Genomic DNA, 16,091 nt, shown 5'->3' with positions numbered 1-16,091 from the left:
TCAGATAAGGAGTAGGAGTGTGCTGGCCTTTCCTTCTCTCAGGAGAGGCCCCTCTCCGGGATGAGATTTTTCCCCTCCTGAGATGCTAGGACTGGGACCCAGAGGACGGAGATGCCACCTGAGGGGACAGGGCACCATTACTGCCCCTCCCGTGTTGGCCACACTCAGAGGCAGGAAGTCAGAGGGGCTGAAGGAAAGTCCCCCAGGTCCCTGAGAACTGGATTCCCTAGGGAAGGAGATGCTGATAAACGGGAAGGAAACATTGCTTGCTCTGGTCTTGCTGTTTGCACCCCCCCAAAAATATGTGGGTTAAAACCCTAATCCCAAAATGATAGTGTGAGGAGGTGGAGCCTTAGGGAGGTGACAAGGTCATGGAGGTAGAACCTCCCAGGTGGGATCAGTGTCCTCACACAGAGGCCCCAAGAGCGGCCTCGGCCCTGGACGCAGTGAGGACTCGGGGACGGCACCGTTCCAGAACCAGAAGGCTGTCACTAGACAGTGTCTGCTGGCACCTGGGTCTTGGACTTCCAGCCCCCAGAACTGTGGGAAAGAAGCTCCAGTGTTTTATAAGCTCCAGGGACTATGGTGTTTTGTTAAAGCAGCCTGAATAGGCTAAAAAGCCACTCAACAAACACTAATTAAATTAAATGCTAGGCCACCGGAATATGAAGGAGAAGAAGACAGAAACACTCGCCTCCTGATCCAGCGTCCAGGACGCACTGGGGCCCAGCAAGAGGCTGTGCTCGCATCTTTCTCATATCTGATCTTCGCCTCCATCCACCTGCTCCCTGGTTCTTGGCTGTGCCCCTGATGCCCCAGTGTGAGAACGTGGAGTTTCTTAAGGCTCCTAGGCAATTCTCATATCATATTTTCCCTAATCGTCACAACAAACTGACAGGAAAGTTGTTATTACATGCATTTTGGAGCTGGGGAGCAGAGCCCCCATGGGCGGAGCAGCTGGCCCAAGTCCTCAGCCCCTGTGGGGAGGTGCAGCCCGAGTGTGACTGTCCGGGTTCTCAGATGGGGGCGTCCCGTTGAGGCCCCGCCTCTTGGCCAGGCTGCAGCCCAGGACCGTGCCAGGCGTGTGTTATTTATATTTGGACACACGCTGTGCGAAACGACGGGCACCCTGCGGTTATCAGTGTGGTGTAGACGCCGTGGGCATCTGCGGTAATGGCTATAAATAAGCCACGACTTGCCCAGTAGGCACTGCTCCTCTTCTGCGTCGGCAGTTCTTGCTAAAATAGCCCTAAGATGCAATCGAGTGAAGACCTGAGTCGTTCTTGAAATGAAAAAACAAACAAACACACAAACACACACACACATGCGCGCACACAAACCCACAGGCTTGCACACCTGCTTCCGCCACAGCTGACCCCAACTCGGGAGTCCAGGCCTGCGAATGGCCCACATGCTCACTGAAATCCCCGTCATTATTAAAGAATCCTTCGGGGGTATCAGTTTATGTGCCAGGGAACCTGTAGCTCGAAAGGGTTGGAGATATGTCTGAGGATTCACACCTAAGGATTAGAACTCGTGGAGGAGAGTCGCGGGAGGGAGCGTGGGAAGTCAGCGTCCTGCCCTCTCTTTCTGGGTCAGGGGCTGAAGTGTCACACCCGGTTTCCTGCGAAAAGTGCACTTTGGGACTCAGAAGGGACACGTTCCAGTTTTGAATTGTGATTTCCACCGCCCTCCATTTGAGTAAGAAGCTTTTCCTCCTGAGGTCAGGCTGGTGATTTATGATGCAGGCATCGATGTGGGGAGAGGCAGGCCCGGGCGTCTATATATAGCAGCTCCTCAGACCTTAAACTAGAGGGAGGCACAGGCGCCTGCAGGAGTCAGCTCTGCCTTCCTTGGCTGGAGTGTGGGTGGCTTGGTGAGCTGGTGGCCAGGGCTTCTCTCTCCTCCTTGCAATTTTCCTTTCTGTCTGGGTAAGTGTCTTTCTCTTCTTTCCTTTTCTAATTTGTGGCTTTAAGGGGAGGACTGGTAACTTCTGCACTCACATTTTCTAAGTGGCTCTTCTTCAGGGTCAAGCAGAGAGAGCCAGTGCACCCCCTCGCAGGCACCCTTCACCGCGGAAAACAGAGCAATTAGTTCTGGGCTCTGTATTTCTTTGACAAAAGTTTATGCTCAACTAACAGTTTATTTCCCACAGCCGTGGTCTTTGCTAAGTGCGTCCAGCACCCTGCAGCGTGTGCTTTGGATTTTAACCCTGGTCTCAGCATGGCCCCAGGGGCCCCCCAGTCAGGGGACTGATGTCTGCAATTTTCATGAGATTCTCAGAAATGAAAGCCTCCCCAGAGGAGAAAGCTGGCTTATAAAAGTGTGAAATAATAAAACTGGACATTTTCTTAGGGGAAAAAAGAGTTGAGAGTCATTCAGCTTAGACCTAGTCTATATTATCCAGGGTATGGGAAAGAGAATAATCCTTGCCCAAAAATGACAGCGTTCTCATGGCTGTTTTCTTCTTGGTGCCGTTGGGTGTGCTGTGAACCTGCAGACTTCTGCTGATAGAGGCTGTGCCTTCTCAGGGTGCACTCTTGATGAAACCTGCTGGAGAAAGCCGGTGGGGCTGGGTGGTTGCATGTGGAAGGCACCAGAGGTGACACGGAAGGAAGGGGTTTGCCATCGCTGGGAACACCTGGCTTTTTCTAATTCTCCGTTTCACATTCCTTTCTAAGTAGAAGTAAAACAGGACTCAAAGAAAGCGTAGAACAAAGATAATTTAAGGCGTTATTTAATAAACCAAGTCCTGAGCTAAAACTTGTCTTGGGAGCCAAGGACTTAGCCACTTGGGGCACAGGCCAACGCTGTGTGTTTGGGAGTCCATTTCCCCTCTAGAAATGCTTTAATTTGGTGTATTTATTGACTTTGACATTTTTAACTGTACAAACAACAATTTCCTTCATTAAGTGGAAGTCAATGTTTTGTACTTCAAACATTTTTTGCAAATTAAAACACATCTGGTGACATGAGGAATGGGCTCCACATTCTGTTCGCAGGAGGATTAGGATGGGGATATCAGACACACAGTGCCCTGCACTGGAGGACAGGCTCACGTTTCATCCTGGTGTCATGATTCCTAAACGTGTCAGGAGCATTCCGGGAGTGGCCGGGGAGCCGGGCTCTGGTGGAAAGTGGGCTGGACGCCGTCAGGAGACTCAGCTGACGCCTGGGTTCGGCCGTGGCCCTGCCGGTGACCCGGGCGAGTCATATTTCCCTGGGGACGGTCTGTGCTAACAGTGCAGTGTGGCTCCAGGATTACCTACACACACACTGTCCGAGCCGCTGGACTGTTAGCTGCCACCTTGCTCAGCCTCCTGGTTTTACAGCAGAGCAGGTGGAGGCCCCTGAGCTCAAGGTCAGCAGGTCCCCACTGGAGTCGCAGCCTCCCAATGCTCCTGAGCCCCAGGGACTCACACCAAAAACTGCCCTGCGAGGAAAGGCTGTTTGTTCTCTCTCTCTCTCTCTCTCTCTCTCTCTCTCTTTTTGGTGTGTGTAGGGGATATTTAACACATGTCTGAGATAGTTCCTTAAAAAGGAAAATAGCTTTCTGCGTAGGCAGTGGAGGGACATTGGGGTGCTGATTGACCTAGGTCCTGCCATTTTCTTTATAGTGTCATAAATAGTACAGGTTGATCATTCCAAATCTGAAGATCAGAAATCCAAAATGCTCTAAATTCTGAAACTTTCTGAGCGCTGGCGTGACTCTCAAAGAAAATGCTTATGTGAGCGTCTCAGGTTTCTGATTTTTGGATTTGAGTTGCTCAACCAGTAAGTATAAATGCAAATATTCCACAGTCTGAAAAACAAATCAGACATTGGAAACACTTCTGGTCCATGGATTACAGATCCAGCATTCTGGATAAGGGATGCTGGACCTGTAGGGTGCACTTGGCAGGTCCTCTCCAGGGTTCCCTGCACGCAGAAGGGCCCTGTGCTGCCAGGGCTGCAGGCACCCAGCACGCAATGAGTCCGTGGGAATTTGCTTCCGCACTGACTCAGCAGGGCCATCACGCCCGGCCAGGAGGTGGTGGCCCAGGCTGCGTGAGGGACGCTGGGGAAGTTCTAACGTAGGACGTCCCCCGAGGAGTGGAGATTGCAATGGGACACACATTCCGGGTGGGTGAGGCTGGACGTGCCGTCCTGCTGGTTTTCTGGGTTGGGCATGAGATTGATAAAGGTGGAATTGAGGGCACACTGGCACTGGGAGTCAAATGCACAGAAGACTTGAGGCTGCTACTCCTCTGAGCCAGGAGCTCTAAGATGTTTTCATTGTTGAAATCCAAGGGTTTTGATTCAGGCTTGGCTGGCACATGGCAATTGCCATTCTTGTGGAATGAACTGAGGCTGATGGATTCTGCAAAGCCTCTGACACCTCCTGATTTTGGTGGTCCTGAGCATGAAGTGAGCGGGGAATACACGTGGGGATAAATGCAGCAAAGTGCCTACAACCCCCATCCAAAGACACCCCAGGGAGACTTCCACAGTACGGTACCATCAGAGTGAGGAGTGCAGGAAGTGTGCACACTTGATCCCAGCTCTGCCTTGCTAAGCACTACAAAGTGTAGCCCCTCACACATGAAGTGTTTGAAGACTTCCAGGCCCAGAGGACTGGGTGTCAAGTCAGTGATACGTGGGCTGCTGGTTCTGCACACACACTGGACAGGACGTTCCAGACTAGTTGAAGGATAGCTAGTCTGTGAGCTCTCAAGGCCTGAGCCGTTTCACGTTGTTCCACGTCTTAGGTCTAAGGAGGACGATTTCCATCCAGGGCGATTCTCCTCTTTTTTCTCCTTTGACCTAATAGGTTGTATTTTTACTCTTCCGTTTGCCAAGAAGTACAAACACATCTGAGGCGTAACTCAACATAAATGTAAGTAAATACTGTGATGACACATGAGCCTGTGCTGCAATAGCAGGTACTGGGGATGGCTCACGTGTCTGCTGGAGTGGAACTGCCTGGTATTCGTCAGGCCAATCCCAGAAGAACCTTGGGTAGGACACTGGATGGAAGCTGAAACATCTTCGCCAACCTTGCTCCAACTTCAGTTCAGAGAGCTCTTCCCAGCACCCTGCTGGTGAACCCCAGAGAGAGTAAATGGGTTTCCGAGCAGGAAGTGTTTCTTGAAGATCCACCTTGATTAACTCATTGGAAAATCCCAGTGAGCTGCATCGGGGGAGATTTCAAATAGTAAAGCAATACATAGACTTTCTCAGATACCTTTTCCTGTCTGCAGAGTTCTTGAACCACGATAACAGTCGCAGTGTAACAGAGACAGCTACCGATCTCGGTACCAGGGCCAGTGCCAGGCGTGGTGCAGATTCAATATGGAACACCAGAGCTAGAGGAGCTAGAAGCTACCCGGGCCTCATCCGAATGCTGGAGTCAGAATTCGATCCCAGGTCTACCAGACGTCAAAACCTGGGTGCCTGACCTCTGCGGGATGATGCCGCCCTCAGTATTGGGGCTGGCGGAGGAGATGTGCTTTTACTGTGTTCCGTCAGGTGCCACATTCTGTTATATCCCTGGAGTAGAATGCATGCTGACGCACTCTGAAACACGGCTGGGCCCTCCCGGGGTGGGGTGGTTGGTTGACTAGTTGAGTTTTAAGAGGCAATATTGAGAGAGTTAGTGTGGCAGAGTAATAAAGGCCCAGAATAAGGATGGCCTCGGGGCAGGGGTAGCCTCTTCTACGTGCCTTTGAGGAAGAATTTCTCCTTTCTGGCCCCTGTGTCCTGTTTTCTTCCCTGTAGAACAGGAGTTTGGATAATCCCTAGTGATCTTTCCAAGTTCTACAATACTGTCGTTCTCGGAGATCACAGAGTTCAAAGGAAACAGATCGTAAGGAGTGTCCTTGGGGCAATTTATGTGTTGTGGTAGGTTTTCTAGCATGTACCCTGGAGATCCGAACAATGACACATTCATCTCCCAGCAGCCCTTGGCATTTTCCACCCAAGTCCCATTCCCTTGGGCCGGGATGTGGGTGGCCTCCCTGCGGCTGTGCCATGGGGCCTTACCGAGGAGTTCTGTCTTTAAATAAGGACAGATTCTCCTCGTTTAAACAGAAGAGTCAAAAATGGAGCTCAGGTTGTGAGTCCTTTCGCACCTTGTTTGGGAAACTAATGACTGCAGAGATTTAGCAATATGGTCCCTGCATCACTTTGTAGCGATGATCGAGTCACTCAGCATGTTGGCATTTTACGTATTCTGGGTGAACATGTACAACAGATTGCCATGTCTAATACCTGTAATGCTGCAAGTTCCTAGAGAAAAGGATGGAACTCGATGATTTCTTGTTTGGGGAGAATTTCATCCACGCTCTCGAATTTCCCCACACCCTCGTGGCTTTGATGCCAGGCTCCGTCCTCACTTTCCTGCTCACCTCCTGCCACACCGTCTACTGTAACCAGCGAGACTTCAGACGGCAGATTCCAGGGGGCATCTCCAGCCAGTCCCTTTTTCCATGTCCCCCTTTGCGTGGTGGAACAACCCCCGGCTCCCCAGCCAGACACCAGCCACCTCTGCTTGTAGCTGCATCTTTCCACAGTGATCTCTGGTCACACCCCTGCAAATCTCCCACGATCCTGGATTCTCCTGCCCCAACCTTTGCTCACGGGCTGCCCTCCTTTCCCACCTCCGCCTGGCAGTCCTGCCTGTCCACCAAGGCTCCTCTCAAATGTCACCTGCCTCGCGGGCCACTCGGCCGTCCTCGGCTCCTGCCATTCCCAGGACACCTTCTATCTCCCCCGGGCTCTTGGCTCTTATCGTATGTTCTCTTGTATTGTAAGTGTTTGTTTACTTCTCTAATCTGCTTTAATTATTTTTGTCCTTCCCACTCACATTGCTTTGAACTTTGCCCTGAACACACCAGGGGTTCTAGGAATACTTGTTGAGTTCACAGTTAAATGAAACACCAGCCCAATCTTCCAACTGTTATGGAAGAAAACAAAAAATAAAGTTGGATCCCTGGGAAGTTAATAGGCTTCCTGACTGCTGGTCTAAGGTGATTTCTGGCTACGTAATCTTCCGTTTTTTTCCCTTCCCAAGGGGGTTTTATTAACTGGAGTTCATTTTCCCCTTGGGAATGATGCAGAAATTGCAGAGGCCTCATGATGCCTGCGAGGGAGCTCAGTGTTGTGTGTGACTCTTTTTGTAGGAGCACGCCAAGATGTCCCTTGTGGCCGTCCCCTTCTACCAGAAAAGACACAGGCACTTCGACCAGTCCTACCGTAATATTCAAACTCGGTACCTGCTGGATGAATATGCATCAAAAAAGTAAGCTGACGTTGGCTGATGAGACGCGCAGGGCTTTGATTATGGGGGTCTGACATTTAACGGCTTTTCCAGTCCTGTCAGCCCTGCAGAGGCACGGGTTTGCAGGAGTCAGAGAGCAGGGATGGCAGCCTCTCCCGTGCCCAGGTCCCGCCATGCAGCCGCATTGTGTGGAGCTGGCGCCGTGTCCTGGCAGGTCCTGCTGGCCAGGCTCTGAGCTCCTGGTTGAGGTGGGGAGGCAGGAAGTCCTTTGTATAAGCTCGTTGATTTTACTGCTCATCACATGCCTTCCAGAACTAGGATCTAAAAAGCCACCCAAGATAAAGATAAATGAGGTTGAAACTAGTGGGAAAGGCTGTCGGTAGGAGAGAAATTAATGGGTGGCAAAGTAAAGACGGAATGGGAGGCAATATTAGTGATTTTGCTACATTGATCATGGATGTGCCAAGATCAAGAATCTCTGCCTCTGGGGCCGGTGTGCAGCCGCACCTTCTGGAGGCTTCTTGGGGATGGCCTCATCCAGGATGGCAGCTCACGCCCCCATGGACACTGTCTAGCAGCAAATCTGCAATCTTAATGGGCTGATTGGAAGGCTGTGGTGAAGAGAGGGAGGGACCACAGGCAGGCGTTCTGTGGCCCAGGTGCCTGCCTCATGTCACCCACACCCTATATTTAGAAACGCTTAGGGTACTTTTATTTAGTTGCCATCCCTTGTACCAAACAAAGCCAAACATTTGCAGCCCCTCCCAGCAGCCTTGGGGTGTCTCAAATCCCTCAAGATATATATAATCCTGGCATGGAGCCAGAAGGACTGTGGCCGGCACTGGCTGGCTCTGAGGGGAGGTGGCACCAGCCACAGTGAGCTCAGGGAGAAAGCACCCCAGGGCGGGTGTGTGTGGGTGTGGGTGTGGGCACACAGGGACACAGGCTTGGTTTGCCTGTGTGCAAGCGTGTGTGCACTTGTGTAGGTGTGTTTATGTGTGCACACGAGTGTGTGTATGCGTGTGCATGTGCTTGTGGGAAGGCACGTCCTTGCATTTATGCATTTATTTGCATACACGTGTGTATGTGTGTATTGTATGTGCATATGCGTGCGTGTGTGGCCGCCCATGTGTGTGTGGGCATGTGCATATATGTGTTTAGGTGCATGGCTCTCATATGCCTGCGCATGTGTGTACTTGTGTGTGCTCTGCGTATATGAGTGGTTTGGGGTGTGTAGAGAGAAAGTGATGTGTGTCAGGATAAATTTCTGTACTGTGCCTGCGCGTGCATCTCCTAATTGTGTCCATGTTCCTGAAGGCGAGCCTCCACCCAGGTATCTTCCCAGAAGTCACTGAGTCAACGGTCATCTTCGCAGAGAGCCTCCAGCCAGACGTCCCTGGGAGGAACCACCTGCAGAGTCTGTGCAAAACGGGTGAGCACGCAGGAAGAGGAGGAGCAGGAGAACAGAAGCAGGTGAGCATGTGGCTTCGCTGACTCTGCCTGTGCCCCGCGTGGTGTCGCAGTGGAGGGACAGTGAGGAGGGAAGGGAAGAGTGACCTTAACTGAGAGGGAAGACGGAGGAACACAGGCCATACCTGGGGCAAGGGAGAACCCTGCTGTTTCCCAATCACCTGCTTCTCTTTACCATCATTATCTCAATCCGAACAAGAAAACCACTGGGCACAAGCTTCCCACCGTTTTGCAGAAGAGAGCGTTGCTGTCCAGAGCGCTCATGCCACTGTTCAGGGTTCCGTGTCTCACGCACGTACCAGCCGGGCTTAGAGCTCCAGGGTCTGCGGCTTCTAAGCCAAGCTCAGCCCCTCTCCACACAGACCAGGATAAGCACGCTTGAAAACATCAAAACCTAGCAGCGTGAGATTAATTCTGAATTTCCACTTGCAACCTCTGCAGCTATGCAGGAGCAGCCGCGGAGGGCTGAGATTCGAGCAAGGTCATCTTCCTGAGCGGGAGCCAGGGTTTTAAACAGTTGTTGTGTGGAAACTAAAGAGTTGGGAAGCGATTCTATAAATTGTCATGCTTTACATTGCAACAGAGGCAGCTCATGGGGCTAAATGTCATAGGAACGGGATGGATTAATAAAAATGCCAGTCTTAAAATTATTTCCAGATGACGGAGAAACAGGTGGTGATATTGCTTTGATCTTTTAAGGACGAAGTGAACAGTTAAATGTTCACGGATGCCTTGTTTTATGCCTGCTATATTTTTTCCCTCATCTCCCCCTGCTACTTCTGGAAATTTTATCTATAGCTTCAAAGCACTTAAAACCTGAAGGAAAAATGAGATTCGAGTAAACATCTTTCACTTTGAAAGTTTCAGAATGATGAAGCCATCTGTTGAATATAAACAACGTATAGCCAAGGAGGTTAACCTTTATTTTTAAAAATTTGAATTTTTTAAAATGTCATAGGATAATTTTGCCATGTAAATGAATTCTAAAGTGAAGATTTCTTTTGTGAAAGAATCTGTTTGAAATGTAGACGTTAACACCATCCAGATTTTTACAGATTGGATTAAAGGGTTCTTCCACCTATGTTTAGGTTTTGGGGGCCACAATAGAATACTTGAGCTTATCGTTTTATTTTTTATCATTTAAACATTGATGTGGCCTTGAACGTATTGCATAAACTTCCTATCGCTCAATTTCCCCGCTGGTAAAACGGTAACAGTGAGTGGCTTACTGTGATTCATATGGTTTCGGCAGCAAGGACTTTCATGACAGCCTTGGCTGTTGGATATTGTCCTAAAACCCATTGGGCTATGCTCTTGCAATACCAAATCTGACTCAAAGAAGGGATCTGAATGACTGGTGATGGGTTATGTTCTCACTGTACCTCTGATGCTCACGTTAAATGCCAGTCTCTCTTGTACATAGTAGAGACAGGGGACGAAGCCCAGGGGCTGTCCCAGCTTTGTGTGGAGCCCACAGCTCACGCTCTCCATGAGATTTTCTTCAGCAGTCCCCCAGTGTTGTATTCTCCTAACCAATGTGCATGTCTTCCACGGGGAAGGTGGTTTTGAAATCAGTTCTTTCCTCCTTTAAAGGTAAACATAAGTCGTGGGGATCTCAGTGAGTTGGGCAAGCACTAATTGAGATTTATTGTGAAGCCTCTTCTATTACCGTCACGCAGAAGGGCCCGGGAGGGATGAGTGAGCCCCGTGCTGAGTGATGTGAGCAGCTCCGTGGATTCCAGCCCTTATTAGAATTCACCACTCTCATGGGCTGCAAGCATCATTGCAAGCATGTATTTATCCCCGACCTCCCAAGGTGGATATTAGTTTAATGCACTGGACAAGTGGGTCCTTTGCAAAAGATGAAATTGTGGGCTCACTGATGTGAGTTACTGCTGATGTCCCTGTGCCAAATAAATACTGAAGAGACGTCCACGCTCTGAAGGCACTCAACACATCCTTCTGGAAGATATGGCCTGTTGGAAATGTCCCTCTGACATCTTCCTTCAGTTCCAGGGAAAAATGGGCCTCCCCAAATCTTGCAAGCAACCTGTCCCAGGGCTTGTCGTTTGCAATCAGTACATGACAAATGACATTACTTTGCACATGTGGGCTGAAGTCACGGTCAACTGATCATCAACTGGCAGAAATATTTCCTCAATGACCTGACTTGGGGTTGGGTGTGGGAGGAATTCCAGACCAATTAGTTATTCTGAATCATAGAGAGTTAGAGGATAGTGGTGCTGTTGACTTAAGAATAAGCTGAGGCTCTTGTAACTCAAACATAAAGAGCCCATAGAAATGTAAACGGCATCAAGAGGAGACGTTCACGGCGCCGCGGGGCACAGACCAAACTTTGTCTTCTCGATCCCTGCAAGTCAGTGGGATTCACTCCCCGTAAGAAGGCTTGTTCCATGCAGGACATCTGATGCCGTAGCTCATTTCTTGAACACATATTCCTAGAATTCCTCCTGGCATCTGGCACCTGGATACCGGGGGAACCAAGTACATGGATACTGGGGGAACCAAGTACATGGATACTGGGGGAAACAAGTACATGGATACTGGGGGAACCAAGTACCGGGATACTGGGGAACCAAGTACATGGATACTGGGGGAACCAAGTACCGGGATACTGGGGAACGAAGTGGGCATTTTCCCACTTGGTTGGGATTCAGAGTCACAGTACAGGGCTGGTGTCATTTAACACGCACATGCATGTGCTTACAGCAGTGGCACGTGCTCTGTAGGAGGAGGATGAGGACGTATGAAAGAGACCAGCAGGGCTGTGATTTGAGGGTGGCCCCAGGGGAGAGTCTCTGAGGGAGAGACCCGTGTATTGAAAGCAGGAGGAGCAGAAGCCAGCCCATTAGGGGTTGGGAGGAATCTGCCCCAGGCAGAGGGCATGCAGGACAGTGGAGGCCCAAAGAGACTGTTCCCTAAACATTGGAGGGAAAGGCGGTGTGTCGGATCTGAGTGGGGACAGGGAGGTGGGAGGTGAGATCCCAGATTCCTAAGAAGGAAATCCACATTCCTTTTATGGTTAGATTTTAGTGTTCCTCCCACCCTGTTTCTGTACGAAGAGGCTGCAGACTTTTTCTGCAATTCTGATTGCGAATTTCCCAAATGCCTCACACCAGGCCTTAGTCTTATTTGCTGCAGGGGAAGCGCTGGTCCATGGGAGCTGTGTGGGGTGTGGAAGCACCTCAGACAGAGGCCCTGCACCCTGGGCCTCCGACAGCCCTTACCGCCGACCTGCAGTGGGTCTCGGACAGCCCTCCCCATGTCTCTGGACAGCCGTGACCCTGTGGTCTGCTCCAGCTTCGACACTGGGACTTTCTGTGCGGTGTGGCCCTGGCCGAACAGCCTCTTGGTGGCTCACACAGTACCGCAGGCAGCGCTCCGGCTCCACCACCTTTCCCTCCACCGCCTCCTTCCCAGGCAGTCTGTGCAGCTTCCCGTCCCTGCCACTTGGGAACCAACCTCCCCCAGCCTAGCTTAGACTACTGAGTATTTATGAGTCATCTGTGTACTGAATCTGGGGAATACAGAGGTGAGAAGTAGCCAATCCTTTCTCCCGGGAAGGATGAAATGTATGCAAATTATGATCATAAAGGCCCTAAGAGAAATAAAAAGAGGTCTGGTGTTTAAGGCAGAGCGGGGAGAATTAGGAATGGCTCCACGGGAGAGATGGCATTTGAGATGGGCCTTGAAGGAAGGATAGAGTTTTGATTGAAAGGGATGGCAGCGCGACTTTTCTCGCGAGTGGGACAGAATCCCAAGACGGCAGCAGAACAGCGAGCGTCCTAATTTCAGGGAGACTTTGGGAACATGACAGTGAGGGAGGGAGATGAGGCTGAAAGAGGTGCCGCAGGGTTTCCGGAGCATCTCAGAGCATGGAGGCAGCCCGGGCCTGGCAGTGTTGGGGTGCGATTTGTGGGGTTCACAAGATGGCACGTGAGCCATGAGGATGCGGACATTTCTCAGTCCCTACGGATTGAAGATGCTGAATCCTTTACTTAATCCTTTATTTATTATTATTTTTAGCATTCAGACATTTCTTATCTGTTTTTCGAACTCAAAATACTTTAATTCAGTCTTAAAATCCCTCAGAAACTGCATCCTTCCCAGGAAAACACATAGCTTTTATTTGCTGCCCTGCAGAGGAAAACTCACACAAAGGGACATCACAATTTTCCTAAATTTTCAAATCATGGAACTGACTTCAGAAGCACCCCTAGCCCAGCAGCGCCTAACAGTTTTGAGTCTCAGACCTGGGAAAGCATCAAGCCCTTTGTCTGATAAATCCACAAAGCTTCCCTGATTTCCCGAGGTGCCCTGTCTTTACCGAGCACCTGCGGCATGCGAGTTTCTGGGCACGCGAAGATGAGGAATGGTGTCTCTGTTTTTAAGAGACCAGATTAACTTCCCCACTCTGAGTGGGTGCCTGTTGTCTTTTGCGGCTCACAGCAATTCTCCAAAGCATCTCTGAGGGCCTCCAAGCGGTTGCAATTGTGCACTCTCGGTGGTGAAAGAAAGTTGGGGCCGCACCTCCTGTATTTTCTTTTTTATTAATAAATCACATACATGTTTTTCTTTACAACTTCATCATGCATGGCATTCACACACCAAAATATACTCTTGACGATAGATACAGATGAGCAGAAGTAGCATTTCTCCTGTTCTCTTCTTGAATGCACTTAAGGAAATCCCAGGGGAGCGAACGGCCTGCTCTTTCTAGCCTCCAGGGGCCCCGTGTTTTTCTCTGCGACTCCTGAAACTGAGGCTGCTTCTTGGCTCCTGCAGGTACCAATCCCTGGTGGCCGCCTATGGTGAGGCCAAGCGACAGCGCTTCCTCAGCGAGCTGGCCCACATGGAGGAGAACGTCCACCTGGCACGCTCCCAGGCCCGCGACAAGCTGGACAAATACGCCATTCAGCAGATGGTAGGAGGGTCTCAGGGTGGCTGGGTCTCTGGGATGCGTGGACTAGATCTTAGCTTGTTTGCATGGTGCTCAAAGGGCCGAGGGCGGAGCGTGGCTCGCTGCCTGGGAACCTGACCATCCTTGCTTCTCGGGGCAGATGGAGGACAAGCTGGCCTGGGAGAGACACACATTCGAAGAGCGGATAAGCAGGGCTCCTGAGATCCTGGTGCGGCTGCGATCCCACACCGTCTGGGAGAGGATGTCTGTGACGCTTTGTTTTACCGTGCAAGGATTTCCCACACCCGTGGTGCAGTGGTGAGGGGCTCTGTTCCTAGGGGGTTAAGAAGTCCGTTCTGCGTTTTCGTTAAGAAAGACCCTAGTTAAGGAGACAAATGCCATTGAGCCTGTGCTGGAGGCTGCTTGCGTTGAAACTTTATGCAGAAATACGTTTATAGAAACTCTGAACGTCCACTTTAACTAATATGCAAACATTTTTATTTTCATGACATTGAGTCAACACATTTTTCAAGGGCTTTTTTTTTTTGAGATGGAGTCTTGCTCTGTTGCCCAGGCTGGAATAAGATGGTGCAATCTCAGCTCATTGCAACCTCCACTTCCCTGGTTCGAGCAATTCTCCTGCCTCAGCCTCCTAAGTAGCTGGGGCCACAGGTGCACGCCGCCACGCCTGGCTAATTTTTGTATTTTTAGTAGAGATGGGTTTTCATCATGTTGGCCAGGCTGATCTTGAACTCCTGACCTCAAGTGATCTACCTGCCTTGGCCTCCCAAAGTGCTGGGATGACAGGCGTGAGCCATGTGCCTGGCCAGAGGGTTTTATTTAAAAGTCACTGCCCCGAAATGAGCCTGGCTGTCGTCCTGTTTGCAAGAGCACACGCGTGATTGCTGAAGGTACACAGAGCTGGAGAGTCTGCTTTTCAATGTGGAAAACTCATAAGTGGAAAGCGTAAACTCTGAAGCTTTGGGACCGCAGGGCTGCAGTTAATCAAGCTGTGATAATTGAAGAATTACATCTTTAAGCCCTCGAGACCCTTTTTGTATCAACATGTATTGCTAAAGTTATACCTAGATCTATGTGCATTTATACGCGGGGTTGAGACTCTGAGCCACAGACTGGGCGCATTGTGGCTGATGGCTGGATGCTGAGGTTCTCTGGAAGGCAGGCTTGGGAGGCCGAGGCTCGCCTGCTCGTGATGTGGAGATGCCAGGGTGGATGTGGTCCTGCCTTCTGGATGGAGCCATGAAGCCAGCTTCCCTTCCCCAGGGTCAGTGCGTTAGGTCCCGCAGAACTCCCCGAAACACTAGCTCCATTGCAGCTTAAGTAGGCGGGTCTGGGACCCAGCACCCCAGTTTTCCTCATGGAATGACAAGTCCTGAATTCCCAACAAAAGTCAAGCAGGTGTTGGAGCTGCCAGGTGGGGAATCCCCTGAGAGTCTGAATGAGGCAAGTGCTGCTCTCGCCTTAGAAATCAAAACCAGTGCGAGCTCTGGGCCTCACCCTCAGGGCTGTGTCCTCCTTCCACCTGAGGCTCTAAGGGAAACATGCAGAAATGGGCAGCAGCACGTCCGAGGGGCGCGGGGGAGCTGGGGCAGAATTGCACACACACAAAATAACAACTCTGCCTTTAAACTAAACACGTGTTTTCCTCATTTAGGTACAAAGATGGCAGTCTGATTTGCCAGGCGGCTGAACCGGGAAAGTACAGAATTGAGAGCAACTATGGCGTGCACACGTTGCAGATCAACAGGTATGGCCGCGGTGGGGGCTCTGGACGCTGGTGTCCAGTAATCAGCATTGCAGACCCCAAAGAAGAAGTCAGATGGGTAACTGGAGGCCAAATCACACCTGTCTGTTTGCACCCCGGGTGACTTTAAATAGCATTTATGAGTTAATGGTACTGGTGCTGGAAGCTTCCCTTTGTTTTTCCTTAGTGTCTGGCCAGAGGAATGCAAACTCTGGGAATAAAGACAGTGGATAGTTTAGGGAAAGGTAACGGCATCTGGGTGGAAAGGCCGCCATGTAGTGCAAGAAGGTTTCATCGACACCTACTGCCAGGTTCGAGTAACACACCCTAAGTTCAGACTGTTCAAAAAATAATAAATAACCTTGATTTTCTTATAGCAAATCAAAACAGTATATGAAATGTAGACAAAAGAAAGACAATCATCTGTACATCCAGCACCCAGTATGTTGCTGTATAGCTGGCATTTCTTCTTTTCTCACGTGACACACACACTTCTTTTTTTTTTGAGACAGAGTTTCACTCTTGTTGCCCAGGCTGGAGTGCAGTGGCACGGTCTCGGCTCACCACAACCTCCACCTCCCAGGTTCAAGCGATTCCCCTGCCTCAGCCTCCCGAGTAGTGGGGATGACAGGCATGGGCCACCACGCCCAGCTAATTTTGTATTTTTAGTAGAGATG

General features: G+C 50.4%; 1 protein-coding gene across 1 annotated transcript in view; it reads left to right on the top strand.

The window, feature by feature from the left end:
* The first annotated feature begins 1,734 nt into the window (after positions 1-1,734).
* The window catches only part of MYOM2 (myomesin 2), a 100,670-nt gene continuing 86,313 nt past the window's right edge, over positions 1,735-16,091 (top strand). Inside the window, exons 1-6 of the mRNA XM_025393958.1 lie at positions 1,735-1,931; positions 7,161-7,279; positions 8,576-8,731; positions 13,535-13,673; positions 13,810-13,967; positions 15,325-15,417. Coding sequence (XP_025249743.1) covers positions 7,173-7,279; positions 8,576-8,731; positions 13,535-13,673; positions 13,810-13,967; positions 15,325-15,417 — 653 coding nt within the window. The 5' untranslated portion in view covers positions 1,735-1,931; positions 7,161-7,172. The remainder of the gene's footprint in view (positions 1,932-7,160; positions 7,280-8,575; positions 8,732-13,534; positions 13,674-13,809; positions 13,968-15,324; positions 15,418-16,091) is intronic.

The sequence above is a fragment of the Theropithecus gelada genome, chromosome 8, assembly GCF_003255815.1.
Source record: "Theropithecus gelada isolate Dixy chromosome 8, Tgel_1.0, whole genome shotgun sequence".
Lineage (NCBI taxonomy): Eukaryota > Metazoa > Chordata > Mammalia > Primates > Cercopithecidae > Theropithecus > Theropithecus gelada.
The sequence above is the reverse complement of the archived record's forward strand: the minus strand, read 5'-3'. Positions and strand labels throughout refer to the sequence as shown.